The sequence below is a fragment of the Stenella coeruleoalba genome (assembly GCF_951394435.1).
Source record: "Stenella coeruleoalba genome assembly, chromosome: 5".
Lineage (NCBI taxonomy): Eukaryota > Metazoa > Chordata > Mammalia > Artiodactyla > Delphinidae > Stenella > Stenella coeruleoalba.
Window position 1 is genome coordinate 133402346 of NC_137150.1, and position 27477 is coordinate 133429822.

At 44.8% G+C, this 27477-nt stretch overlaps 2 protein-coding genes across 2 annotated transcripts in view; one reads left to right on the forward strand and one right to left on the reverse strand.

Moving 5' to 3' along the window:
- ITSN1 (intersectin 1) overlaps positions 1–3111 on the forward strand; it is a 231899-nt gene extending 228788 nt beyond the window's left edge. The window contains exon 39 of the mRNA XM_079923189.1: positions 1164–3111. Within this exon, the coding sequence (XP_079779315.1) occupies positions 1164–1312 (149 nt within the window). The 3' untranslated portion in view covers positions 1313–3111. The remainder of the gene's footprint in view (positions 1–1163) is intronic.
- A 12959-nt stretch (positions 3112–16070) lies between these two features.
- Positions 16071–25476, reverse strand: ATP5PO (ATP synthase peripheral stalk subunit OSCP). Its single transcript, XM_079922440.1, has 7 exons — positions 25379–25476; positions 24135–24185; positions 22822–22932; positions 19979–20108; positions 19151–19263; positions 16552–16638; positions 16071–16252 (listed from the first exon to the last, which is right to left on the reverse strand). Exons 1-7 carry the CDS (start codon positions 25412–25414, stop codon positions 16139–16141), a joined length of 642 nt encoding a protein of 213 aa, XP_079778566.1. The 5' UTR covers positions 25415–25476; the 3' UTR covers positions 16071–16138.
- Between the last annotated feature and the right edge of the window lie 2001 nt (positions 25477–27477).

Genomic DNA, 27477 nt, shown 5'->3' on the forward strand with positions numbered 1-27477 from the left:
TCCTGTACAAGTGTTCCTGGATCATAGTATATTCCAAAAACTAATCGTTGAATGAAAAAATGAAGGAGGCCCTTCATGTTAACGGTCTGGAGGCCCGTTTAACACCCTTGTGCATTTGCACAGCGTCAAAAATTGTTTCAAACACGCTCACGTCCATTCTCATACTGACTCAATATTTGATAAAAAGTGGTGTTGAGATAGTCCTGGGAGCATGGCTGGAAGCACGCAGCTCCCGTGCTGTCACCTCCTCCCCACCCCCTCGAGTTTGCTCTCTGGCACTTACAGTGGTGCATTATAAGGACCAGCCCTTGTTCACCATCCTTGACTTTTCGAAAAGGAGTGTAACATCGCGAAACATGTTCCTGGGTCAACCCCTGGGAGAAACTACTGTCCAATTTTTGTCCCAGAAATAGCTGACTTTCTTCTGGGCAATTTCTTTAAATTTCATGTAAGTTGCAAATTGTGCGGCTGATAGGACATCTGGTTCTGCATTGCCTCCCAGGAAGCTCATAGCCCTTTGGGGGTCCTCAAGTGTGAGGAAAGTCTGTGTTTTGAGCTCCATCTGGGCTCTCCTTCATCCCCATCCTGGTACCTTTTTGTTTTCAATTCATTTAAAAATTATGCTGGGCTTCCCTGGTGGTGCAGTGGTTAAGAATCCGCCTGCCAATGCAGGGAACAAGGGTTCAAGCCCTGGTCCGGGAAGATCCCACATGCCGCGGAGCATCTAAGCCCGTGTGCCACAACTACTGAGCCTGTGCTCTAGAGCCCCCGAGCCACAACTACCGAGCTTGCATGCCACAACTACTGAAGCCCGTGTGCCTAGAGCCCATGCTCTGCTACAAAAGAAGCCACTGCAATGAGAAGACCCTGCACTGCAACGAGGAGTAGCCCCCGCTCGCCGCAACTGGAAAGGGCCCGCGCGCAGCAACAAAGATCCAATGGGGTCAAAAATAAATAAATAAAATAAATAAATTTATTTAAAAAAATTAAGAAAATAAAAATTATGCTGTCATTGTAGTCCCTGGATTCTCGGAAACTGACCTAACTCCCTTTTGGAAGAAGGAAGAGTATAACAATTTGCTGGGACATTCCCCATATGCCAAGTACCTGCCTTGAAGAGAAGGCATCCTCTCTGAGGAGGGTCTGTGTGTTTCTCCTTTCAGATTTTTTGGGTCGGACAGAGATCCGCGTGGCTGACATCAAGAAGGACCAGGGTTCCAAGGGTCCAGTTACAAAGTGTCTCCTGCTGCATGAAGTTCCCACGGGAGAGATCGTGGTCCGCTTGGACCTGCAGTTGTTTGATGAGCCCTAGGGAGCCGGCCCAGGGTGTGCTTGGCAGCGTTCCAGCCTGAGGCAGCGGATGCTGTCTGGAAATGGTGTTGCTTTTCGAGGACCACTGTTTGGCGTTCAGCCACAGGGCAATAGGACAGCAAAGACAGGACCCTCAAAGCTTCTGGGAATACTTCTTGACAATCCTGCCCCCTAAACAATTTCCCATTTTGTGAAGCAAAACTGTGTTTTCCTTTGTTTTCACTGCAGGACTCATCATGGCTTCCAGGGTCTTTGAAATCCCATCGCCCCTAGCTACGTTCGGTTGGGAGTCTGCCCCATCCCTGGGCCTGAGGCTTGGGTCTGGTTACTGTAAAATAGATTTATAAATGCCATGTCTGTATTTTTGGAGAACTCATGTAATCCTCCTGTTTCTTACCTCCACCAGCCTCCAGGTAGGCCCCCTGACCTATGATGCCTGAGTCCTTGGTGTGTTTAGAAATAATCATGATGATCTTGTTATTGCTTCAGAATCTTATTCTCCCACTGGGACCTTAATTGAAATGCTCCCCTGCATCTGATCACTCGGGAGACGGTCGCCTGATCAGACACTGGTCTAGCTCTTTGAAGAGCTGGTCCATGGAAGATTCCAGCAGTTGTGCTGTTAGAGCACTTCCAGTCTCCTCCAGGTCTTTTATTGCTAGACGTCAATGAAAACTATCACTGGCTACTATCAGGTGATCTGATTCTGATTTCCAGCACGCTTGGAAGGTGGTTAAGGAAGGTGGTTACCTACCAAGTTATACTCTGCTGGATCAGATCACTGCAGGTCACCTGAAAGGCTAATTTCCGACATTATGGGGTCCTGGTTGCCAGCCCGGTTGGAAAATGCTCTCTTGGCTTGGAGGTCCTGTGATGTTTCACAAGAGTAGTTGTTGGTGACCAGATCTGAGCCTACTCCTGCCTGATTATCATGGGAAATTTCTGCAGATGTCTTTGGTACGTTCCCCCCAAAGTCATCCCCAAGGTGTGAGAAGGAGAAGTGACAATCGGTGGAGGAAATCTCTTACGTGGTGGGGGAGAGACCCGAGAAGCATGGAAGCCCCTCAGTTCCAGGGAAGAAGACCTGAGACTCCTTCCCAAACCCTGCTGTAACACAAGCAACCTCTCAGTAACGGAAAAATACATGACGCGTTGACAGTCAGGAGTGTATGAACACGTGCCAAGTCTGGCTCGTGCTCTTTGAGTTTCTCTCCTTAAATGCCAGGAGATAGGCTGCTTAACCACATAAGAACTTGATTTGCTAATGAAAAGCGTGGGCCGTATTTTGTTTGCATGATAATGTTCTCATCATCCCAGTTCGTGGTTTTCATCTAATGTTCTTTGCGCGTTCTCTCGGTCCTTGAATCTAGCTTTCCTGTGTGAGATGGCGTTCTCTTTGATTGCAGGTCCTTAGAATTTAATTAGGGTTGTAGAAACACTTTTTGAAGATAGCATCAACCTAGTGGCAGAGTGAACTACCCACTTTGCTGGGAACTGAATATGTCGTGTCATCCTTTCCCATAAGAGCCCTGTCATTGTTCAAGCGATTTTTAAAATGTGTGTGTCAGAAAAGGCAACAAAGTTTACATTTCATACTTTTAAGAAACACTCTATTATTTATTTATTAAAGATAGTGTAGACTTTTGTATCAAGAACAACAGACATAAGTATTTTTTGAAGCAAGCAGATATACCCTTTAGTTAGAAACTCTCAACTGAAGACCTTAGAGACCAGGTTCAACTTCAAGCATGCATTCGTTTACCACTTTCCAGCAGCAGACATGGTTCAAATACTTTAAGTTTATATTTTTTGATGTTGTTAGGAAACTGTTTTAAATTAAATCTATGAATAGACCTACCAATCATGCTTTCCTATTCTATAACACATACAGTTTGTTCAGTGTACTTCTGAAGAAGGACATATTACTATGGTAGAAAAAGAAGGGTTACCTGTGTAAATGGGGTCATATTGGGTCACCATTCCAATCCCTTTCTTTCTGTTCTCCCTTTTCTTCATCGGCTTTCTTTGCGTGTGAATGCCGGGCATCTCGGTTCATGTAGGGAGGATGCGATGGGCTCAATGACAAACATCTTGTCACCTTTTTAGGTCCACCAGGTCCCCCACCCGCAGAGTCCCATTATCGGAATTAATGTAGCATGAAGAAGCAATATGTGAATTTTTTTCCCAAGTGGCTATACTGGGCATCCTTTAGGTGCTCCTCCAGGGTAGCAGTTTTGTCCTTTGTACTCACTGGGGTAATTTGTGAGGTGACTGATCCTCCTTATGGATGAGTTAGGCTGGCCCTCAGATCCAGGTGTGACTCGTGAGTCATGTGTGAGATACAGGAATGTGGGTGATGCGTGGAGTCTCAAATTCTTTGACCTCTAGTCCTTCCCTTCTACCTTTTGGGCTGCCCGGGCTGTGTTTCATAGAGATGAAATGTCCATTGCCAATAACTTTCTATCCTAGCTCTTTGCTTTTTTTTTTTTTTTTTTTGCGGTACGCGGGCCCCTCACTGTTGTGGCCTCTCCCGTTGCGGAGCACAGGCTCCGGACGCGCAGGCTCAGCGGCCATGGCTCACGGGCCCAGCCGCTCCGCGGCATGTGGTATCTTCCCGGACCGGGGCACGAACCCGCGTCCCCTGCATCGGCAGGCAGACTCTCAACCACTGTGCCACCAGGGAAGCCCTAGCTCTTTGCTTTCGAAACACAGGGTTTCTCCAGGCCACTACCTCCTGGCATTCCGACCCCAGCCCTCTAGACACCCCCACAAGCTTCCCTTTTCTCTGAGCTACGCTGACCTCCTCTAAGCCCAGCCAGGGCCCTTTCTGCTCACAGGGCTGTGCCCTGGGCTTCATTCAGACCTAGGGCTGGCCTGACACACAGAGAGAGACCTTTTTAGGCTGGGGTCTCCACGGATGCTTGAGAAACTGGGACGAGGCTTCCTATGTGCCCCTGACCTCTGATGGCAGAGGAGAGAGCTATGCTCCCAAAGAACGTTCATGTTAAAAGGATCATTCTTTTCTCCTTTGGTTTTTGAACAATTTAAGCATGACCTAAGTCTATGAAAGTAACTGATTTCAGCTGGTTGAGTGGCATTGAATTTAGTTGGAAAAAAATTCCATCGGAAAATGGATAAATTGCTCACTTGCATTGTCCCGGTGACCTGGTACCCCAAACTCCTGTCTCTCCAGGAGTTGGCTGGTGCAAGCGTAAAGCCACTGACCACAACAGAACAGGGGTGTTCTAGAATCTGATGGGACTGGAGAACAAAGGGGAGTGAATGAAGTCTTCTGGTTCTATTTAAAAGGAGGTCCTTGGAGTCTGTTTTAGAGTTTGCCAGTACTTTGTATGAGCAGAAAAAGACTTCTCTATCTCTACTCCAAATAATTTTTTCCTAATTGGTTGGGCCTTTTTGATTCTCAAGAAGAATATTTGTTTTGTGTATGTAAAGATTTTAAGAATTTCCATTGGGAACAGCAAGTAGTTTTTCATTTTATTTCAATTCACTGCATTCTCCCTTCTCTTTGAGGCTGGAGATGAGCTTTGCAGCGGACACTAGCACTTTGAAATGGACGCCTGCATACTTCAGAGGTGGCAGGGTAATTTCAGACTCGAAGTTAGTGTGAGGTTAGCATTGGGTCTGCCTACTCCAGATGTACTTGCTTTGAAAGTTCAGAGCTTCCTGTGCAGAACGTGAGGAGATGACAACAGATGAGGCTGGATATTCTTGTTTGGATTTTAGGATTAGAACTTTAATTCCTACCAGGTGGAAGCATAATCAGTGAATCAGTGACACAGTGAAGCCCTCAGATGCTGTGGCCTGAGCCACCCTAAGGGGTATCTGGTAAAACTAATACCGCCTTCTCTTTGCACTCAGGGGCTTCTCCTGACTGCAGGGAATGGCTCAGATCTGATGCCAAGACTCAGCTGGCAGTGCCCTGAGCCATGTTTTATGGGGGCCACTTAGTATTGTGTCAATGTGGTTGGGATGTTTATTGCACCTGGAAAGCAGCTGTTTATTTGAGCTAGAGGAAAGGAACCTTCTAGAACTCCCATTTCTTCACCCCGCATTGTGTCAGTTCCAGGATATGTTTGTAGGTCACCAGGCTCAGCTAAGGTACATAACCTGCTATCTTTAGGAACCAAAATCTATTCCTGATAAGCATGGAAAACTCATGCCACATGAAAGATAGAAAACTTCTAATAGCTCCCTATCTTGGAAGCATTAAACCCCAGATGCCAACAGCTGGAAAGTCCCATCTCTGGGTTGTAGCCTCTCAGTAACACAGTCAGCACTGTTAATAGCGCGCTGTTCATTCAGGGAGTCCCCATTCTGGACCAAAACACCATCCGAGGGGCTGGGAGGTGGTGAAGAGGGGCCTGCCATTGTGGCTTTCACAGACTAATTGTAGATCTAACTTTAAGTCATTTGAATAACAGCCAGTGCTTGTAAAAATTCATCTCCACCTCCAAATAATTATTTCAGTGACACGCATGTTCAGTCAGTTCCTCCACTGAAAGGAACCCTCTTTAATCTGGCCCCGGGGAACCAGAAAACACCCACATAATAACTTGTTCATCACTACGTGTGGTTGTCATATTTCAGGGTAAATTTGCCCCTAGTGTATGTCAGGGTGTTTTGTGAGTCATTTTTTAATAAGATTTTGTTCTACTTTCTATACCAGCCTACATTGTTAAAATCATCTGAATAGAGTGAATATTTTAGGATTCAAAGCCCACCAAATAAACTGTTCAGAAGTGGGCTTACGTGGTCAGCCTTGAAAGAAGTTGAACGTTTCTCTGATATTTACTGAGAATTATCCAGTAACCAGGGTTTCTTTTTATGCAGTGGAAAGAATGCATATTTTTCTTCTAGGAACTCTGCTTTTGTACTTTTTTCGTTGAAAAGAATAACATTCCTATGCGGCGGTGTTCCTAAAACTGAGTTCCTTTGCATTTTTCCTCTCATACTCAAACCCCTTATTTCCTCCCATTTCTCTGTCTAAACAGAATGGGGCCTGGAGCAAAGAGAGTGATGCAGGAGCCAGAAAAGGGGTGGGTGCTGGTGGAGTCTTTGCAGTGCCTGGTTGAGGAACCAGCAGCTGCCGTTATACCCACTGTCACCGCTAGGGGGCGATCTCCCTGTTGGAAACTTGCAGGTCCCACTGGCGGATCCCAGGGCGCTGGCTCCACCTACTGAAGCTCCCGGGCATTGCTCTCGTGTAAATCACGGAACGAACTTGCTGGGTCTGAGACGGAAGGGGTGGGGGGAAGGTTAGAAGCCAGCGTGAGACTCGAACCCAGCACCCCCGGGGGTACCTGGTGACACTTTGCCTTTCTCTCCTGCTGGGGTTGGGCCTATAAAGGGTTCTTAGCCTTCCTGCCTTTTCTGCATCTGCTTTGATGAAGGCCCCTGAGATTCATCCCAGCAGGGGCCTTAGTTGCAAGTCGGAGGTGTCCACCCACTGCTGGGCTGACGCGGGGCGGGTGCACTGGGTGAGGCGCCCTCTCCCCAAGAAGGGTTCTAGAAGTAAGGTCCCCTCTGCTTGGATTGGATAGCAGAGTCTCTACTTGGAGACTAGGACTTCTGGGCTTTCGGATGTAAAAGGACTGTTGGGGCCATGCAGATCATTGCATGGGTTGTGTGTGTGTGTGTGTGTGTGTGTGTGCGCGCGCGCGTGTGTGTGTTTGCATGTGCACCGGGAGGAATGAGTGGATATGTGGATTGAACAGGAAAACAGGTTGGTCTGACCCTCCCAGAGTCACACTCAGGACCCGCTACATAATTTGTGGGCTGAGTGCAAAATGAAAGTGTGAGGCCCCTTGTTCAAAATTATGAAGAATTTTGAGGTGATCACAGCAGAGAATTAAACCAAGAGCAGGCCCCCTTAAGCACAGGGTCCCATGTGACTGCACAGGTTGGACACCCGTGAAGCTGGACCTGGTCACACTGTATTTTCAGTTGGTTTTTGAAGCAAGTGGGGCTTCACCTTTGGCTTCTTACTTTGTAAAGGCACAGATGGTCTGGACCAATCACAGGGTACTGGACCCAAGCCTCTAGCTGACAGATGCGCCTGGTCTCCGGGCTCCAAGTCCAGGGCAGGCCATGTGTGCCAAGAGGCCTCCAAGCCTTTACCATTTAACCCACTGATTTGAAATAAAACCCTTCCTTTCAGTCGTTAGTCATCCACTGGGGGCTTGTCTCCTCTTTGCTGGTAGGACAGAGAGGCTTTTCCAGCCTCTGCCTTTCAAGTGACCATCCAGGTGATGGTAACAAGAATGGGGAACTGGCGGGGGTAGGGTAGTGCCCAGTGCCCCCTCCCCTGGGGCTGGACGTTGCACCTGCATCTCCACTCCCTGGAGAGAGGGAAGCCCGCTGCCACCCTGCCCAGGCTGGTCCCTTGCTCCACAGGTGTCTGGAGGGCTCCTGCTTCAGAGGGGCAGCAGCTTCCCAGCTGGGCTCTCCCCCATGGGATCCCATCCATGAGCAGGGTGATGTGGGGAGAGAGGAATGACCCCACTGCGTGAGTAGCCTCGAGTTCTAGAAGACCACGTGCCAGGGAGGCAGCTGGCCACGGAGTTGCCCCTCCTGCCGTGTGGTTATTGTTACTTTCTTTCGCTAGCGTTTTCTAGCACTCGGCTGGATGCTCCAAAACCTTTGCACTTCTGCTTTGTCTTTGCAAATCGATTTCACTTCTACACACACAGAGCAATAATCCCGTCTATGTTTCCCGATTCTGTCTGGGATTATAAAGGTTGCTAAGTAAAAGTGTTGACAGAAAGTTGAACAGAAATATCAAATTCACCTTGCATCGATTTGATGGCGTCGCTCTGAACGAAATAGCAAATTATAGCTTTGTTCCTACGTGTAGTGCGATCGTCCAGACTACTGAAAGTTCAGAAGTGTTTTCTAGAAGCATTTAAGTAATATTGTGTCAACGTTAGTTTTCATGAATGAACATTTTGGTGTACATTTTACAAATCAACATCCTTACAATGTCATCTGCTAAATATTCACTATTGGAAAGTAGATATTCTAGCAAGATCTTTGGTAATGATATTTATTTTAACACGTGCATTTAAAACATACATTGCCAATAGCCCAAGTGTCTTTGGACTGTAAAACCAACTTCAGATCTTGTCTGCTGAAGCCCAGCAGGCTGAGGTCTGTATCCTCCTGACCCACTTCTTTTACCCCTTCATAGCCCTGCCTAGATAGACAACTTGGCAATCAATCATACAATTCAGTCCTATTGCCTTAGCTACATCAGCTTTGTACCTTCACATCTATAGGTGGTCAATATATGTGTAAATACATGTAAACAGATGAGAATCTGCAACAAAAATGTCCTGTGTATGATAATCAGTTCTTAGCTTCTGATTTTCTGCGTTTTATACAGTTTCCAGCTAAGAAAAATGCAGAATTCCACTACATAAAGTGAAAAAGTTACGCTCTTTAAATGGTCTGTCCAGAAATCTCTGCTGTATGTTTATGGGAATGTCCATGACTAAATGTACATATAGCGTGTAAGAGGCTATGGTTAAATGTTGCATAAGCTAACACAGATTCTGTTGTTATAAATATTTAACTTGTTATTGTAAAATGTGATTTGTCATTGAGAGATTATTTTTCTGTATGTATATGAGAGTATTTTAGGAATCTAATTTAAGTGCATAAAACTATAGAAAAAAAATTAAAAACCTATCCCAGGAGTAGAAAATACTTAATCAGATTACTTGGGTTCAACCCAACTAAATTTCTTATATTAAAAAGAAAATCCGAGTTGCGTACGTTAGAAATTCAAAGAAGTCATTTTTGAGGGGCATAGAATGTGATGAATTTAAATAAAGTGGGTGGTGTTGTGATAAACTGATAAGTACCTTCTAGCCATGACCTTGGATGAGACCCAGGTATTTCATTAAACAGGTAGGACAGGAGGATTGAGAGCCTGTTTCCCATCAGATCTGTGTGATGTGCTCCAGAAGCTTCCATGGGTTCTGGCATATTGGTCAGGAATCTTGGGTGGACCTAACCATCCTTCTAGAGAGTTCCTGGCGTGGGAGGGAGGCCACCCCCTGACCCACCCTGGCTCACCCTTTGCAGTTCTCTTTCTGGATAGATTCAGCACATCCCTTTGGTGTTTGCGTTTTGCATGAAATTTCCTGGGGCATCCTCACCGTCTTCACCTATGGCACTGCTGGGTGGGTTGAAGGATGAAGTTTGGGGCTCTGTGGGTTAAGCTGTTTCTGGCACACAGAACAGGCAGCACAGAGCAGCCTCCTAGGTGCCTGTGTCCATGATGGAGACCCCTGGGCAAGAGGCCTTCCTCTTTTTCCCTGTCCCAGAAAAGGGTCAGAGGTCCAGGCTACTTCTGGGGCACAGACTTTTTATACTTTGCTACCAGAAATGTCCCCTCAGGCCACCTAGGGAGGGATGGAATGGAAAATCCTGTGAAACTCAAGGTCTAAACCCCTGAGAGGTACATTCAGAGGTCATTTCAGGAGGTGGCAACCCCCTGAGTGCAACCCCTCCCTTAACAAGCTGGGAATGATGAAGTGGCGAAAATAGCCAGTTCCTGGTGATCTGGGGGTGTTGCATGTGGATCACCATTTGTGGAAAGTTGAGGGCCATGGCTTGAAAGGACAAATGGGGAGTGCGTGCCTTCGGTTTTCAACAAGTTGTGTGCTTCCTAATAATGTCAACCAACAGTCAAAGTCCTTTTTCGACATGCCTGAAATTGGCAAATGCTGGAGTCCAAGTGACCTCCTGGACTTCAGGGGTGTGGGGAGCTGTGATTTCTGGAAGCTTCCTGGAGTCTCTTGTCATATGAATAATCTGCAAATCTCCTTGAGGAACTGTCCATGTGGATGTAACTGACTTCATTTCCAAACATGGAGCTGTTTAGAGATCTCTTTGTTCAAGGTGGCCAGGGAAGGCCATCTAAAGCCAGCCAGCAGAAGTGGACAAGCTCTGGTCCACTCACCCAGTGTAAGTCCTGGCCTTCTTCCTGGGCACCAAGCCCTCGTGGCTGGTGTGGCAAGAGGGCTGTGAGTGGGAATGAGTCAGCCGGTCAACCGCCCTTTGGGCCCTGGTTGTTGCAAAAGTCTGGGGTCAAGAAAAGCCAGAGGATGTGGGGTCCTGCCCAGTAGTGACTGCTTCAGGCCATTCCACTTAGCCTTCATCTGTTTAGAAAAGAATGTATCAATCCTGACATGAGTCCTTTGTGTTTCCAGTGACAAATGGGTCACAGTGCTGGTGGCATATTGCTCCCCTTACAGCCCTGCCCAGGGGTGGGACTAAGTCACCCCTGATGGACGTCCTGTTGACTGTAATATACTTCTGTTGCCAAATAATGGTACTGTTTAATTTCCCATCAAAGGGAGACTATATTGTTTGATGTGTAATGTCAATGGAGTTCCAAAAATTACTAGACACTATTATAAATTGTAGAATTACGTATTTGTCTAAGGTTTGGTGAAACAGGGCCAAAACATTAGGTTTCTTTTTTGTTTGAAAGAAGCTGAGGTTACTTTTGCTGTCTGAGCATTCCTTTGGCACCTTATTTATGTAAGAAATGTTAAATTTTACTGGTCAAGATTATGATAACTGAGTTTTTTTTTTTTCCTTCTTTAAACCAGTAGCAACATCAATACAGATGGCTATTCCTGTGTATCTTGAATCTAAAAAGAAGAATCTCTTTCAAACAACTCTTTGGTCATTTTGACCTGTATGGTTTAAATTCACATAGTTCATGAATAAAAGGAGAAAAACCAACCCTGTTACAGTGGATTGATTTGGGTTCTTTCTGCCCCACCTCCTTTCTGAGCAGACTGACAGCTGTGCAAATGGCATCTCTTCCTGTGTGTTTCCTTTTCCCACAGACAAGGCTATAGTTGTGGAAGGAAATTTATGCAAAAAGAAACATAAAAAACCAAACCAAACCAACCACCCTTTCAACCCCCCCCACATCTTCTTCAGACAAATGTTAGCACAAAGTAGAAATGGATTTCCTGTACCAAGTACTTCTGAGAATTTCAGAAGTTCTATGTTGTGTATCATGAGACATGCCAGGGGATGTGAGGGGAAAGCAAAAGTGAATATTGTCTTACAGAGGCATTCAGAGGGATTCCTCGGGCTTTCCCCAAAGAAGTTTCCAACACAAAAACTCCACATGTTCAGAACTTTGACTTAACTCTGGGTCGAATTAGCAAACCAACACAGAATTTTATTGTAACCTAAATTTCCATGGGAAAGCTCTAGCATTTTCTTCAGTTCTGGTTTTAAGGTAATTCCTCCTTATTTCATCACTGATTTATCTAAATATGATCAAATCCCTTAAATTCGCTGGTTGGCTTGGACACTAGTTGAATTATTATAGCACATTAAAAAGACTGATTCTGAAGCAACAAATCTTTGCCTTTTTTAAACCAGTAGGCCCCATTTTTGACAAACATAAAAAATCTTAGGCCATTTTCTTGGTTGTTATTTGAAGTTCTAAAAATAAATTAAACGTTATTGAAAAACAAAGAAAATAAAGTACTTTTTCCAAACTACACCTAGTCTTCTGCAAGATTGACAAGGTCCCCCTTGGTGGGTGGAGTGAATCACTGGTATGAAACATGTTGAATAATTGCCTATTTCACTACATTTAGTAGCCAGCATAATCAAGGCAATATTTTGTTCTAGAATATCTATTGCTTTCCTTCTAATTACAGAAGTAATATTTGTTAATGCAGATAATTCAGCAAACACAGAAAAATACAAAGGAAATAAAATCACTTAATGGGGTATTCTTCCACACAAAAATAAATGTTAGCATTTTGATGCACACTATTCCTGTTATTTTTCTGTGCGTGCGTGTGTGTGTGTGTGTGTGTGTGTGTGTGTGCATTGCATATGCATTTTAGATGCTCTTGTACTGTTTATAACCAATAAACTTGAACAATTCCCTTATGCAAGGCCCTGTTCAATTACACAATTTACATAAATCATCTCACTTACATTTTGATTGCTTTCTTTTCAATCAGATCTATATCTATCATCTATCTATATCTATCTATCATCTATCTATCTATCACCTATCTCCATTCTTCAACAACTTGATTTTTAAGAACGTCATAGTATCCCATTGCCTGAATGTATTCCAGTTTACCCTAATTTTTAAAAAGAATCCTGAATGGTTACATGTTGAGGCTGCTTTAAAATTTTCACCGTGGTAAAAAAGTGCCGTGAAGAATATCATTGTCCACAGATCTCTGGGTTAATCTTTGATGACCATGTAAGGCAGTGTTTGAAGCATTTCACCATTTCCCCCCATTTCTATGTGCTTAATTTACAGGGAGGTTGTTGAGTTTGATTCTGAAGGATATGGGCAGTATTACCCCCAAAGATATTTTGTCTATCAGCCGTCACGTATCTTGGAAACTTGTGGTTTGACAGGGGTATGCAGTGTGTGATGCCCTGTCTGGTGCAGTGTGAGCCCTGCTGCCATCAGGAAGCAAGCCAGGAGGAAGGCAGGTGAGTCTTGGTGAACCAGAGTGTTGGCTGGGTTACAGACGCAGCTACTGAGACTTAGAGACCCATCATCCCGTGGCTTCAGTGACAGGTTTATTCTCCCTCATGTTAACAGCCCAGAGGTCCGAAGTCAGGCCTGGCAGGGCCTTGAAATCACTTAGCTTTTACCTTGAAGTGCAGCTGCTCCGGCTCCCGCCGTCTCGTCCACATCTAGCCAGAGGGAAAGGGAATTGTGTGCCTGGTTCTGTGAGGCCAGTCGGGAAGGCACACACATCATTTCCTCTCCTCTCATCTGCTGGAACGTAGCTCCGTGGTCACATATCTCAAGGGAGGCTGGTAAATGTAGTCCCCGGCTGGGTGGCCAGATGTCCAGGTGAAAGTTAGGTGACTGGATACTGGGGCCACACACCAGTCTGAGTACTCCCGGCTCCTGGGAAAGAACCGCGGAACCCAAAGTGGTGTCTCTGTCAGTGGACATGTTAGGCGATTGTGGAGCTGGTTTGCCAGGAGGAGCCCAGATTTTCAGCAACGTGACAGCCAGGAGGGAAATGTCATGGCAGATGGAGGGCACATTGATCTGAGCCCTAGGATGTGGCCCCGGGTCCCTCATTGCCCTGCAGGACTTCCTAGCTGCCGTCGTCCTGCCCCTGTCCACCCAGAGGTAGTTCTGGGAAGAGAATCAGTTTGCTGTCCAAACACTTGGAGGGTGACCAAGGAATGGGCGCCTGCGATGGCTGTTGTCTGGACCACTCTATCTTCTCTAACAAGGCCCACAGGAGGGAAGGTGTAGGGGAGAGCTGACCCGGGTTAAGGGGTGAATCGGGAGCATCTTAGGGACAAAGTGGGAAGGGACACAGGGACTCACCTAAGATTAGCTTGGCTTGTTGGCTCCAGTGATGAGGGACCATGTGCCAGGGTGTGGCCAGTGACAAGCTGGAACAAGCACAAAATGGGGCAGAGGTGGGGGCAGGAGTAGTGAAGGACCTGGGCTCTGGGACCCGTCCCACTAGCCATCCAAGCCCGTGGTCCTGAGCAAATCTCTAAGGCCCGTCCATCTCTTTCCTCATTTGTAGAGTGGGGTGACGTCTGTCCCACCTGGACCACAAGGCTGTTACAAAGCTTAGTACGATATACATGAAATGGCCTTGAAAACTGCAGAGCATCCTTCACTTAGGGGTGTTATGTCAGGATTAAGGGCATTTTACTGGGGAGAGACTTCCCTGGAGGACCGATGGAGTGAGTCATCCTAATGATCTAGTAGGAACCAGGAGTTCTGAATGACTCTTGAAGACAGGAGAGTCTGGCAGGCAGAATGACTTGCCAGATGACCTTGCTTGAGTGACTATTACCTGTCAGGGGCAGTGTTTAACCCCCGGGGTCAGATGGCCCAGAGATGTCAGAGGCCTTTGGACCTTAGTAACCAGCACCATTTGCTGACACCTTTACATCTGTGAGACCTGGTACTAAGCTCATCATAATCTTGCTTCACTCTCGCAGCTACTCTGGGAGTGGGCATTACTGCTTCTTCCATTTACAGGGGTGGAAAGCGAGCCTTGAAGGTGGGGCACTTCATGGGTTGGAACAGCAGAGGCCTGCACGTACACCCCCCAAATGCTCCAAGGTACGTTCTCAGTCACCTCGTCTACTGTTGCAGAGAGCAAAGCAGTGAACATCACAGTGCGGACAGCATGTCATATCCCCTTATGAAACTTCCTGTTGAACGAGTTTTGTAGAGTGGTTATTACTCCCGACTAGGTCACTCTACAGTCTGGGAAAGGGTTACTACCCCAGTGAAGTAACACATTCACTGTGGGTGCAGATGTTCTAGTCCTGTCAGGATGTATTTTATGACCTCAAGTATGGTGGCTGCATGTACACCAGGTTGTGTTTGAGATATCTCTTCGGGCAGTTTCAGGATAATTGTAATTATCAGAGAAGCAAAAAGATTTATTTCAAGTTTGGCTCCCTCAGCCTGGCTGAAAGGCCTTAATTGGCAGGACCAATGGGCGGAAGTTCTGCCACACATCAGGGACTTGCATTTATTTATTTATTTACATTTTTGGCTGCGTTGCGTCTTCATTGCTGCATGCGGGCTTTCTCTAGTCGTGGTGAGCAGTGGCTTCTCTTGTTGCAGAGCACGGGCTCTAGGTGCACGGGCTTCAGTAGTTGTGGCATGCAGGCTCAGTAGTTGTGGCGCATGGGCTTAGTTGCTCCGCGGCATGTGGGATCTTCCCAGACCGGGGAACAAACCCGTGTCCCCTGCACTGGCAGGTGGATCCTTAAGCCCTGCGCCACCAGGGAAGCCCCAAAGAGCAGTGACTTCTAACCATCAGTGTACCTTCCATTGGAATACCTGCTCCCAAGATGGGAGAAAATCCTGTGATTCCATTCTGTGCAGACACTCCTGGCCATTCCTTGGTTCAGAGGACATTCTCGGGGGCTGTGCACCCGGCTGGCTGAGAAAGCTGCCATTCTGCTGCCTTCCCTTGCGAAGTGCACGGCTCTGATGGGGACCTCTGTGCTCAGTGGGGCTGAGGGAATGAATGCTTGTTAGCAGAGTAACTGCTTTTAGATTTTCTAGATTCTAGACTAGAGGCATCTTTTCGGAAATAATCTCTCTGAAAGCTTTTACAGAAAACATTACTGCCTTTAAAAGTAGGATAATGTGGAGGGTGGGACTGTAGGCCAAATCACTGGGCTCAGACAAGTCCGAATGCACACGCTGGAAGTACTTGTTAAGAGTTCAGCAGGTGAGCACAACCTGGCCCTATTTGAAGGACTCTGTGCAGCCCAGTCACCTGGCTGACATGGGACCCCAGGGGCACAGCAGTAGGGGCTGGCCCACGTGCTGCAGAAGCTGCAAGAAGCGTGAAGCAGCAGAGGAGGAGCAGCTGCCAGTGTCTGACCAGCGTGGGCTCAGGAACCACTTTCAGTGTCTGACTAGAGATGGGCCCCAGCACTTGAAACTTGGAGATGACAACCGGTTTGCTTTACCTTAACTCCACGTGCAGGCTCAGGCCTTGAAGACAAAGGAAATGAGGTAAGATACATGAAGTACTTAACAGTCCCTGGTATAAAGGTTAACTTTTTCCTAAGGGATACAAGCTTCCATAAATTCCTAAGAATAATCGACACAAACTAAGTTCCAAAGGGCCTTTTAACCTTTAAACTAAGGGGATCGTGAAAGATATAAAAATAAGGCTCCCTATATTTCCACTTTAAAAGACAGTAAACATAGTATATTCTCTTCAGGAAGCATTTTATTGTTGCTCCAAGTTTAAGAACTTTCACTTTTAGGAAATCAACACTTTTAGAGACTCTCCCGCATCACTTTGCTCAGCTTCTGAATCTTGGTTTTTGCAGACATATCAACATATTTCTCTCCAATACGGACAATCATTCCACCCATGATTGATGGATCAATCTAGGAAAGAAAATAGGTTGGAAATGTGAAAACACATTGACATTTCATTAATCAAAAAGAAAGATGAAAAAGTGCTCTGAAAAGTCTACGTGCTACATAACTGTAAGCGGTAACAATTATATCTAGAAAATGACAAGTCAAATTGTGAATGGACTCAATAATCATTTATATTGAATATAAATATGAAGGTTCTACTATAGGCAAGTTTTTACATAATCAAATCTAATTTTCCACTTTCTATAGCCATTTTAGGTGTCAAACAACCTGAGGAAACGTACCGTACATAATTAAAAACCTACCTTAACTTCCAATTTCAATATTTGGCCTTTACTTAGGAAGCTCTTCAGGACTGTTTTTAATTCGGTAAGAGTGGCTTCATCTAAAGGCTAAAAAAGGACAAAACCATCCTTTAAATTTAGATAAAGCAAAACAGAACGTTACTATAGTTGAAGGAGAGAAAAAACATCCCTCTGGCAACGTATCACCAAGACAGGCCTTGTGAATTCCTCTCTTAGATATCTGAGGACCCATCCTGGAGTTGTGCCGCAATGGTCACTCATCAATGCTGGTGTCGGGGTGTGCAAAGACCCTGCCTCACAAGAACACATGGGCAGCTCACACTGGGAGGTTAGGTTCACTTACTGCCCATCTCTGCTCCATGGTACTAGCAGTACAACTTAGAAGTAACGATTAGGGGAAAAACCTGAAGTTTATAATGCCTGAGGATGCAGGCCTCTCCTCCGCGCAGCTCCCCCGGGTGCAGCCTGAGTCTATTATTCCCTTGGATGAAAAGCTGCAGTTTGACCTGGGATCTGCGGGTACCAGGAGCTCTGGCATGCCGCTCCACTCTCTGCAGCTCACAGAGAGCCCGGGCAGGCGGCTGGCTCCTGAAGTCAGTACAGCTCTGTAATCTTGTTCCTCCAGAGCAAGTGCCCTGACCATCCAGACAGTGTTCTCTCCTTTTTGCCCCAACTTTTACCCCCGATTGGGTGAGAACGGCAAATGTTGCTGAAGGAGTGGCATTTCACCCGTCACAAATCCTACCTCCCAACCCACACACCCAAGAGTCCAAAAGCTAGCAAAGAAGCCTTTAAGCTCTGCAAAGATCCGACAGTGTCTTTTGGGGGGTGGTGGTGGGGAAGTCTATCAGTGCTCCATCAATCATTCGCTGAGGCTCTGAGGTTAGAGAACTCAGAAGTATATGCCCCACCTTCCATTCAGACACATGCTGTGTGCTAAGCACCCGTGTGTGCCAGGCATTTTAACCACCATCTCCTTTAACCTGGACAACTCCGGGAGCTCAGGAGTTACTGTTCCCATTTTACGTGTGGGAGAACTGAGGCTCACAGTGGTTAAGAAGAACTCACCTGGGCAGGAGGGATAAATTGGGAGACTGGGATAAACATATACACATATATATATACACCTATAAAAAATAGATAACTAGTAAGAAACTAGTGTATAGCATAGGGAACTCTACTCAATACTCTGTCATGCCCTATATGGGAATAGAATCTAAAAAAGAGTGGATATATGTATAACCGATTCACTTTGCTGTATACCTGAAACTAACACAACATTGTAAATCAACTATACTCCAATCAAAATTAATTTAAAAAAAAAAAGAACTCACCTAAGGTCCCACCAGCAAGTGAGGACTAGTGCCAATATTTGAAATCAGTCTATTTCTAAAGTCTGTGCCCCTAGTCATTAATCAAGGTGTGTGTGTGTATATATGTGTGTGTGTGTGTGTATATATATATATATATATATATATATATATATATTTAAGGGTGGAAATTATTTACCCGGGAGACTCAATGTCAAAAACATTAGCATCAGTTGGTTCTAAGAAACTTACAAAATCATGTCCTTGTAATCACTGAAGAATGACCTGCACCAGTGCTTGGCCATGGGGATGGCGTGACCATCTGGCCAGGGAAGCCTGGTCTGAGCTCTATGGTCAAGGAGAACCAGTGCAGTCACGGTGGGCTCCGGAGAACATTTGAGCTGTGTTGACTCTCAGCCCCCAGCTTTGGGGGCACCAACTGAACTACAAATGTACGAATAGGTACTAAGTGCTAAAATGTCTCCTTCACATTATGCTCTTTTGGAGAGTTAGAATATCTTTTCAACACTAGAAATGTTAATCTAGGTGAGGTCAGGTGCTGCGTACCCCAAGTAAATCTACCACGCTCTACTGATAATTAAGTCCCACAGACTGTTTCCCTACCTTGACTGAACTACAGTGAGAAGAGAATACACACTTAAGACAACAACAACAAAATTAATTCTGGGGAGGTAGTGCAGATTAAGGAACACGGACTTCTGAGAGAGAGGCCTGTGTTCAAATCCTAGTTCCACATTCTGTGACCTCGAGCAAGCAACTTATTCCCCTGGGCTTCAGTTTCCTCACCGGTAAAATGAAGATAGTAACACTTCTGCTTCACACAGACCTTTGATATTAAAATAAAGCACCCAGAATAGTGTAGGTTTCAAAATTCAGTTCACTTCAGCGAGCCAGTAAGACCAAAGGGCCCTTCCGCCTTACCCCTTCCCACTCACCACCGCAAAAGATTAGACACGCATTTCAGTAAACTACGTAGTGTGATATTTACAAAATAACTTAAACCTTAATGGAACGTAAACCAGTATTTCCCGACACATTTTTAACTCAATCTACACTCTTTAGGAATAATCACTGGTTAGGGAAGCACCAAGAAGACACGCTGGCCCTTGCAAAGGAGAGGTGCACAGAAGCTGGTATAAATGAAGCAAACCGCCCAAGGGCCAAGCCGCCTGTCCCGATTTCTTGATTTTAGCCTTTTTCTTTTTGTTCTGCAAAATGTGACACAGGGGATGTCAAGGCAAATGCAGCAGCAACAGCCCGTCACCTACAGATGCGGTGGTAACTGTGCAAGACACTTCTCCCCGGTGGACACTCATCATGGTGGAAAAGGCAGAAATGACCCCAGCGGTATTGTTCAAGCGACCATTTTCAGCAAGCAAACCTGGGAAAGTAAAGGTATTTCACTTAAATCAGGTCATTCATGAAACATTATATTCACCTCAAACGCAAACTTAGATTTGTGGCCTTAAAATTCAATGTCATTTAAGAATGTGAATGGAGAAGACACAACTTATTTAAAAAGAATATGCAATGTTCAAAAAAAAAAAACTGACTGAACAAACAAGGATTTAAATTTGTAAGGGTGTGTGTGTCTTACATGGATTTGCAGTAGATTTCTTGACACGGCTTTCAATCTGATTTTCAGGTTTATGCCACAGATACCAGTGTTGGCCATAAATCCTGAAATTAACACGCTGTCTATATTCACTACACGCTTTCTTTGAATTGAGTGATCATGGGATTTGAAAAGCAACTCAAATGTACCAAAGAATGCAAATGTCTTCAAGGACAGGGGCACAGCCACTGGTTACAAACCATTTTCTTGGTATGAGTCCCACTGGTCTCGTCCATGGGTTGAAACTGTGCAATCAGACATTCTTGCATCTTAATATCCTTTAGACAATGCTCCTCAAACTTTAACGCCCAAACAATTCACTTGGGGAGCCAGTTAAGATGTAGATTGTGACTCAGCAGGCTGGGGGAGACCAAGATTCCTCACTGCCGAAAGGCAAGCGGTGCTGGGGCTCCTGGCCCATGCAGGACAGTTTCAGTAGCAGAATTTTCAGAGACTTCAACAAAAAACATCTAATACTTACTGATCAGGTTGGACGTGAGGGGAGAAAACTTCTCTTTTGCTGTCATGTCATTTAGGCTTTTCATTTTAATGGAACGCTTTACATAGGGATTCATGACAGAAGCAGCCATTTTGGGTTCCTTCAAGATTTGCTAAAAGTACCAAAAAAATAACTTCTTAAACTCTTTAGGCCATAAATGATCCTAGCTGCCGTACACATATGTTCTGATGAATCATACATTTCATAAATAAAATTAGCACTCTCAAAGCACATGAAGGGAAGCTTACAATCACAAAATTTTCTTTGCTTTTAAGATGATTTTACACAGGATACAGTATTTCTTGAAAATACTTAAAACCACTTTAATGAAGTTTCTTAAATTTATTTTTGCCTTTCAAGAGAGATTAAAGAAAACCTAAGCAGCCAAAAGATTCAATTCACCACCTATTTTAATGTACCTACTATGGGTAATGCTCTAGTTTTTCCCATGCTAAGAGGGCGCTAATGATGCCCACACTCAAGTGTAGACCTGACAAGATGTGCTGACTGCAGGCGGCCTCCTGGCCTTTCCCTCTCAGGCTGACCCGGATTCTGTCCTGCCCCTCAGAGAGCTCAGGAGAACCAACCCAGCGCTGTGCGGGAGCTCTGGGGCTTCCAGAGCAGCCTCAGCCAGTCTGGGAGGAAAAACGGCCAAAAAACGGGAGTGCAACTACCATGAGAGACACAACTTTGTCTCCGCTATGTTACGTCACCAACGTCTGGTCAGTGATCACGTGCAGCTTCCAGCACTCTGCTCCCCTGAGTGTCAGGCCAGAGCTCCAGCAAACCAACGGCTGTTTCCATTTGGGCATCTTTCAGTCATGAACCTCTATTAGCCCCTCAACCCCTCTGTCAGCACCCTCTCCTGGGCTCCTGGACAATTTCTGTCTCTGATCCTAGCTACCTGCCTACACTGCCATCTAACGCTAAAACTTCAACTTGAGCGACCCCAAAGAAACAATATTTTTCCATAAAAACTGCTAGCTTATACAAACTACAAGCATTCTGGAGTTGGAACCATACAGTTTTTCATGTTTCTTATCTGTTTTTGCTGCATCACCCATGGACAGTTAGTGACACCTGGGCAGCATATTTTCCTCTCAGTGCCAAGAAATGGCTGATTTTCTTTTATAAAGAGTCTTAAGGTAATGGCGTCCTCTGTATGTCTCCACGTCTTAACCGACTTCAAGTTTTAATTAAACCCCATTCTAACGTCCACAAGCCAGCCACTGGCCCCTTGGCGAGCACCGGTGCTCAGGTCTAAAGTGGGTGCGTGGGACGAGTGGCGGGCAGTCACCGTCACCTCCCGAAAGCCTGTATGTGACCCTGTCTGCTCCTGCTACCCGTCCCCCGAGTGTCTCCAACAGTAAGTATGATTCTGTGAGGGTCAGAACAGTTGACAGTACCAACTGAGATCAAAAGCGTTATCTGCAGAGACAGATGGACGAAGGGAGGAAAACAGAGCTAAAATTACTGTCTGTTAGGACAAAAGTTCCCACAAAAGCTCAAAATGAAAAAACGAACAAAACTTATTGTTCTATACAACTAGTCTGTGAAGGTTTTTATCCCCTCTAACAAACAGTAAGATTAAAAAAAAAAATCTTTAGAAGTTGTTTAAAAATTATAAGAAATTCTTAAAACATAAAATCAAAAAAAAGAACACAACTTTCTCTGGAGAGATTATATACTAGTTGTACATCCCCCTTCTTTAATGCAGAACCTTCTGTCAGAGGTGGGAACTAGAAAGTACTGTACTGTATAGAGTACAGTATCTTTATTTCAAGCCCGGGATGTGAGTGAAATTGCAGCCCTCCGTCTCCTGTTGCTGATGACCCTTCTGCTCTACCATCTCCCACCTCCTCTCCCTCCTCCAGTCAGTAGCTCTTCTTGCCTGTTCACTCGACGCCAGCCCCTGGATGCCAGCTGTTGCACTGTACTACTGTACTTTTCAAGGCACTGTAAGTTAAAAATGTTCTGTTTTTTGTTTGTTAGTTTTTATGTATTTGTGTGAAAGTATTATAAACCTACTACAGTACAGTGCTATACAGCCAATTGTGTTAGTTGGGTACCTAGGCTAACTTTGTTGGACCTATGAACGCGCTCTTTGAACGGAACTCGTTTTTATGTAGGGGACTTACCGTAAAAGGAGCAGGGGAAGAAACAAAATGTGTTAACTAGAAAACTCAGGGGAAACTGCAGTGGGGATTCTTCTATTTAAGTTACACTGTAGGCTTTTGTTAATTCAGTTCATTTACTCTTCTTTTCATGTTTAAAAAACACGTAAAAATAAACTTTCCCCTGTAGCCTTGTGGTCTTTGCCAGTTCTCTATTATCGTCATGAAACTCTTGCACCTTCACTAATTTTGCTGCCCAGCGTGCTCTGCTCATTTTCTCCTCACAAAAGGCTTCATAAGGAAAATAAATTCCCAGTTAAACAAAATCATAATATATTCTAAAGACTGTTTTGGAAATACCTGGAAATACAAGCAAAGATTATCAAGGTGACTTTTTAATTCTCTTTTGAAATGACAATGTTTCTTAAATTACCATCTTAAATTTAGATTTTCTATTTCTTCTCTGAGCCCCAAATCTTGGTTCCTAATATTAATATCCTTACCTGCATCAGTTTGTACCTATTATACAATAGGTTCAGAACGATAATACCCAGTATTATTACTATCAACATCATTACAGAAAATATGCTTGTCCTTTTTCTTGCAACTCTTTCTCTTAGGATACACCTCATTAGGGATGCAGAGTCAAATATCTAAGCAAAATATATACAACGAGAACTTAATAAGTAATGAACAGGAAAGGCTACTTACTGCTACTCTCAACAATTCCTTTTCTACTTGTTCCAGTTTATTCTGTTTAGATGCAGCAGAATAAAGAGCAGTGGCATAGCGACCTTCGATACCGTATACCTGAACAGGTGGCTTTAAAAACAACGGTGGAGGAGGGGAGGAAGCGAAAAGGAAAATCAGTTAAGACAATACTACGGTATCAATAGCAGAAAGAAATATTTATAATTTTAAAAATACATCTTTTATAGCACAAAACAGTTTAAATATGTCATCAAAGAGCTATCCTGAATGACAAGTCTCAAAATGAGGGATGTTTCCTTGGCCAGGTCACTCTATCTGTGACCTTCCAATTTCTCACCTTAAAACGAGGGGTTTAGGAAACATGGTGTCTGAAGTCCCCTTCTGCTCTAACTATCTATAATTCAACTATGTTAATTATGAGATGAGCTTAGGATTCCTTTGAATTCAATAACTACTTAATTCCAAGTTTGGGAGGTTTTAAACACTGATAGAAGGCAGTTTTGAACATGCTAGAACCAGGCAAACAGGTGTTTATGAAACATACACAAGCATACTTTTATACATTTCAGAGTAATACTGCAAATATCCCTTACAGAGCTCCATAAATGTTCAGTTTAATGGAGCCCTTTAGCAATTTACTAAGTGCCTGAGGCTTGAATTATTTTTTACAATGAACCACTGGCTTTTAAAACCACACTACCATCAGTGTATGACTACATATGCTTAGTGGTACTGTGTGATTGTAGTGGAAAAGCTTAGGCTTTGGATGAGCAAGATTTAGTTTCAGTCCAGCTTTAAGACTAAGCTGAAGGGCTTCCCTGGTGGCGCAGTGGTTGGGAGTCCACCTGCCGATGCAGGGGACACGGGTTCGTGCCCCGGTCCGGGAGGATCCCACACGCCACGGAGCAGCTGGGCCCACGCGTCCGGAGCCTGTGCTCCACAGCGGGAGAGGCCACAACAGTGAGAGGCCTGGATACCGCAAAAAAAAAAAAAAAAAAAAAAGACTAAGCTGAATAACCTTGGGCAAGTTTTCCCAAAGTCTGTTTCCTTTTTTGTAAAATGGGAAGACCCGCTACCTCCCATCACTGTTATCGGGTTTTAAGAAATTCTCCTACTTAAAGGTTATGCACGGGCCTGTCCCACGGCAGGCATTCAACATTATTCCGTCCCCTAGCCCCTCCACCCCCATCATATTTGGGGAACCACAGATCATGCAGAAAGGTTTAGGGGTAACTATACAAAATCCATGCCCCTAAGTGTACTGCTGTCTGATTCACACACATTTATCTGCTTTACAATCACAAAAGACATACCCTCACAAGCTTGGCAAACGGCCTGACCACAGATGTACTGAAGCATCGCACCTTTAAAACAAAGAGAAAGTAGATCCAAATGAGACTACTTAAAGGATTCCTGCATTTAAACCTGCAGTAATAAACAGTAAACATGACCTCTAGATGATTCGCTTCTCATGTGTCCTTGTATCATCACATAGATTACATGAGGGTGAGCTGCTCTTTATTACCTAGGAGTAAATTTCCCCACTGGAAATCATTCCAGGTTGCTTGGGAAATTGCTTTTCTACTTCTAACTTCCTGGTTTCCTAGGAGTAGGCTGAGGCAAGCACACCACTGAGAGAGAAAACACTAAGTTTGGTGAAATGTGTCTTCCAAAAATGTTAACAAGATTTTCGGCATTTATATTACCACCCTCGAGCATGATTTTAATAAAAAGAGGGAGGATTCCAGGCATGATCTGCAAGAGATGGACCTTCTTAGAATCCAAATGCTATCTGAAAATACAGACGAATTCTTTGGGTACTCCAGCCGTCCGATGTGAGAACAGGCCCTAGTACCTTGTCTATCAAAATACTACCTTCATATTGTTGAGATGGTAGCTTGTCTATCAAGAGTTGGAATCCGGAGTTTAAAAGGCACCTGCAAAGGCACAGGTCACCTTCAGATAATTCCAGCTCTAAGTGTACTATACCGGTTGTGAGGGTTAAAAGACTTTATAACACTTATGGAAAACTTACGGAAGCTGTACGCTGTCATGATATGTAAAGCATCATGTAATATAAAGAGCACGAATTTTCTTTCCAACTCTGTGGATTCGAATCTCAGCTCTACCCCTTATTGGCTGAGCAGCCAAGGACGACTCATTTTAACTTTTCGGTCTCACTTTTTTATTAAAACGTGAAATGTGTTTTTACAAATATTCCTTAGCATTACTGGTGACCCCAGCCAGGTGTGACCACCACAACATAGAGAGATCCCCCTTCACCTGTGCCCTTCAAACCAGCTGCTTCTCGAGGCTGTGCTCACAGGACGCCAAGGTAGGACACGCGCAGCCCCAAGCCCACCGGCCCGCGCGCACCCCGGGGGGAAAGCGGGGCTGCCCAGGCAGCCTGGCGTCGCCCCCCACTCGCCTGGCCCCGCGACCTTGAACGGCGGCCACGCTCCCCAGCTGCGGCCTGGAACCGTGGATCTTAGGGGTCTGGTACGAGTCACCCCAGGAGGGCTTCTCCCGCTGGCTTTCAGGACCTCCGTTCTCTCACCTGCAGGGAGAGCCCAGACACTACCGGGGCGGCCATCTTCTCCTGGCGGCTGTAGGTCAAACCAGAGTTGGCAAAAGCGACCAAGAGCGCACGCGTGCGTCAGCGTAGCCGCTCGGCCTGCTGGGAAATGTAGGCGTAGGTCGTCAGGCCGCATGCGTAGAGATCTCCCTCAGACTGGGAGTTGTAGTCCTTAGAAGCGAATGGTCAGGGCTGGACCCACAGGTCTGGGGGTTGGGACTAGTGGGCTCAGACAGCACCTGGAAATGAAATTCTAGAGTTACTAAGTGACCCTTATTGTAGAATAGATATAGTGCCCTTAGCTTAAAATTTCCATTTAGATAAGTACGGTGGCATTTGTTCCGTTTCACATTCATCACTAGCATCATTAGCGTGTTTACCCTTTCTTCCTACCACGCTAAAAGGTGATCAAGCGCAGTTCCTCGCGCTGTATGTATATATAAACCCCGAGCCTTACAGCTCCAGCAGCGGACACTACGTGCCCAGTGCCTGGGCCGTGACTGCTCCTGCATACCTCTATCCCACCTCCGCCCCATCTCACCTGAGTACAGCGCTGACCTCTTGGTTTGTGCGGACGCGTGAGGTTCTGGTGTTTAAACACTTCCTTCTGGGTAAGGCAGAGTGATTATCTGAGAACCATACCTAAAAATAGAACTGGTGTTTGAGCAAGTGTGACATTGAAACTGAGAACCCAACACTAGCTTTGGCTAGTTTCTCTGCATTCATAAAAACAACCTATTTTCAACCCACTTCCCTCTAAATGGAATTTGCTCTAATTTTCTCTTGTGTACAGAAGAGTTGGCTGTTGGTTGGAGTTTCCTGGTTGCAGTAATGGGGTCCTATGGTCAATTAAGATGTCTTTCTGCTCAGATCTATTATAGGAACACAGATTAAGTCCTTAATTTACCCTTTTTGAGTGCAGGTTTCTCATCATTACATAAACTTGTTAAAATGCAGAAAAGTAGAAGGGATGTAATTGCCCTCTTTTCGAACACTCAGAGTGTGTTGTCTCCCATTATTTTTTCAGATAGTAGCCTGGACTGCCCAGGCTTGAATCCCAGTCCTTTCATTGACCTTGGCCCAATTATATAACTTCTCTGTGCTTCAGTGTTCTAATCTATGAGTATTAGAATAGCACCTACCTTAGGGCTGTTAGGAAAAATGAACAAGTTGTATATCTATCTGTCTATCTATCCATCTATCTATAGATTTAGAACAATTGTCTGACAGACTGGCACTGAATAATATTCTCTATTTTGTTTTTATATTCTGTAACTTAATCATTCAATAATTTTGAACATAATTCAGATGGTTGCCTTTTTCTTTCTCTCCATTTTAAACAACACTTCATCTCCTGAGCATCTTTAGACACAAATTTTTTTTTCTTCTTCCTTAGGATAACTTCCAAATAGATTTCCAGAGCTGGCACAACTTGGCGAGAGGGTATGAGCACTTTCAAAGTCTTTGATGAATGAGGCCATGCTCTTTTCAAAACTTTAAACCAATTTATGCTTTCACTAGCAGTGCATAAAAACCCTTGTTTTACTTTTCTCTGCAAACTCTTTTGGGAGGCTGTCTTCAAACATGTCTAATGGAAAGTATATGCATTATGCAACACATTTTATTGAGCACCTATTATGTGCAGGCAGCTCTTCTATACCCTGGAGGTACAGCAGGGTACAAGACAAGGTGCTTGCCTTCATAGATCTTGTATTCTATGTGGAACCAAACCACAAACCCCATGTTTCCTAATGTGTGGGTGTTATTAAGTGTCATTCAAATCGAAAGTTCTGGGGCCAAATATACTTGGAAAATTCTAGACTATCTCATTAATAATTAATTATAAGGAAGCGGTAAGGTTGCATAGCAACAGGGAGAGTCCCTCTATTTCCTTTGTATTTACCCCCATCTCACTTCAGCCCTTTGCATTTTGCCAAAATAATAGTTTGTGGTCGTTTGAATTTTAGGGTTTATCAAATGGTTGCACATGTATGGTTTCATTTTTATTTTGAGTCTCAGGATAACTCTAAGATGTAAGTAGTCTGGTACTCCCCTGCTTTATAGGTGCTGAAACTTCTTGG

What these genes read in the sequence shown, in the direction of transcription:
- ATP5PO (XM_079922440.1), bottom strand. Translation starts at nt 25,414, where the DNA reads ATGGCCGCCCCGGTAGTGTCTGGGCTCTCCCTGCAG. An exon ending in AGGAATTGTTGAGAGTAGCA is followed by an intron (nt 20,109 to 22,821) that starts GTAAGTAGCCTT and finishes TGGTACTTTTAG; the next exon opens with CAAATCTTGAAGGAACCCAA. An exon ending in CCTCACGTCCAACCTGATCA is followed by an intron (nt 19,264 to 19,978) that starts GTAAGTATTAGA and finishes TTACTTTCCCAG; the next exon opens with GTTTGCTTGCTGAAAATGGT.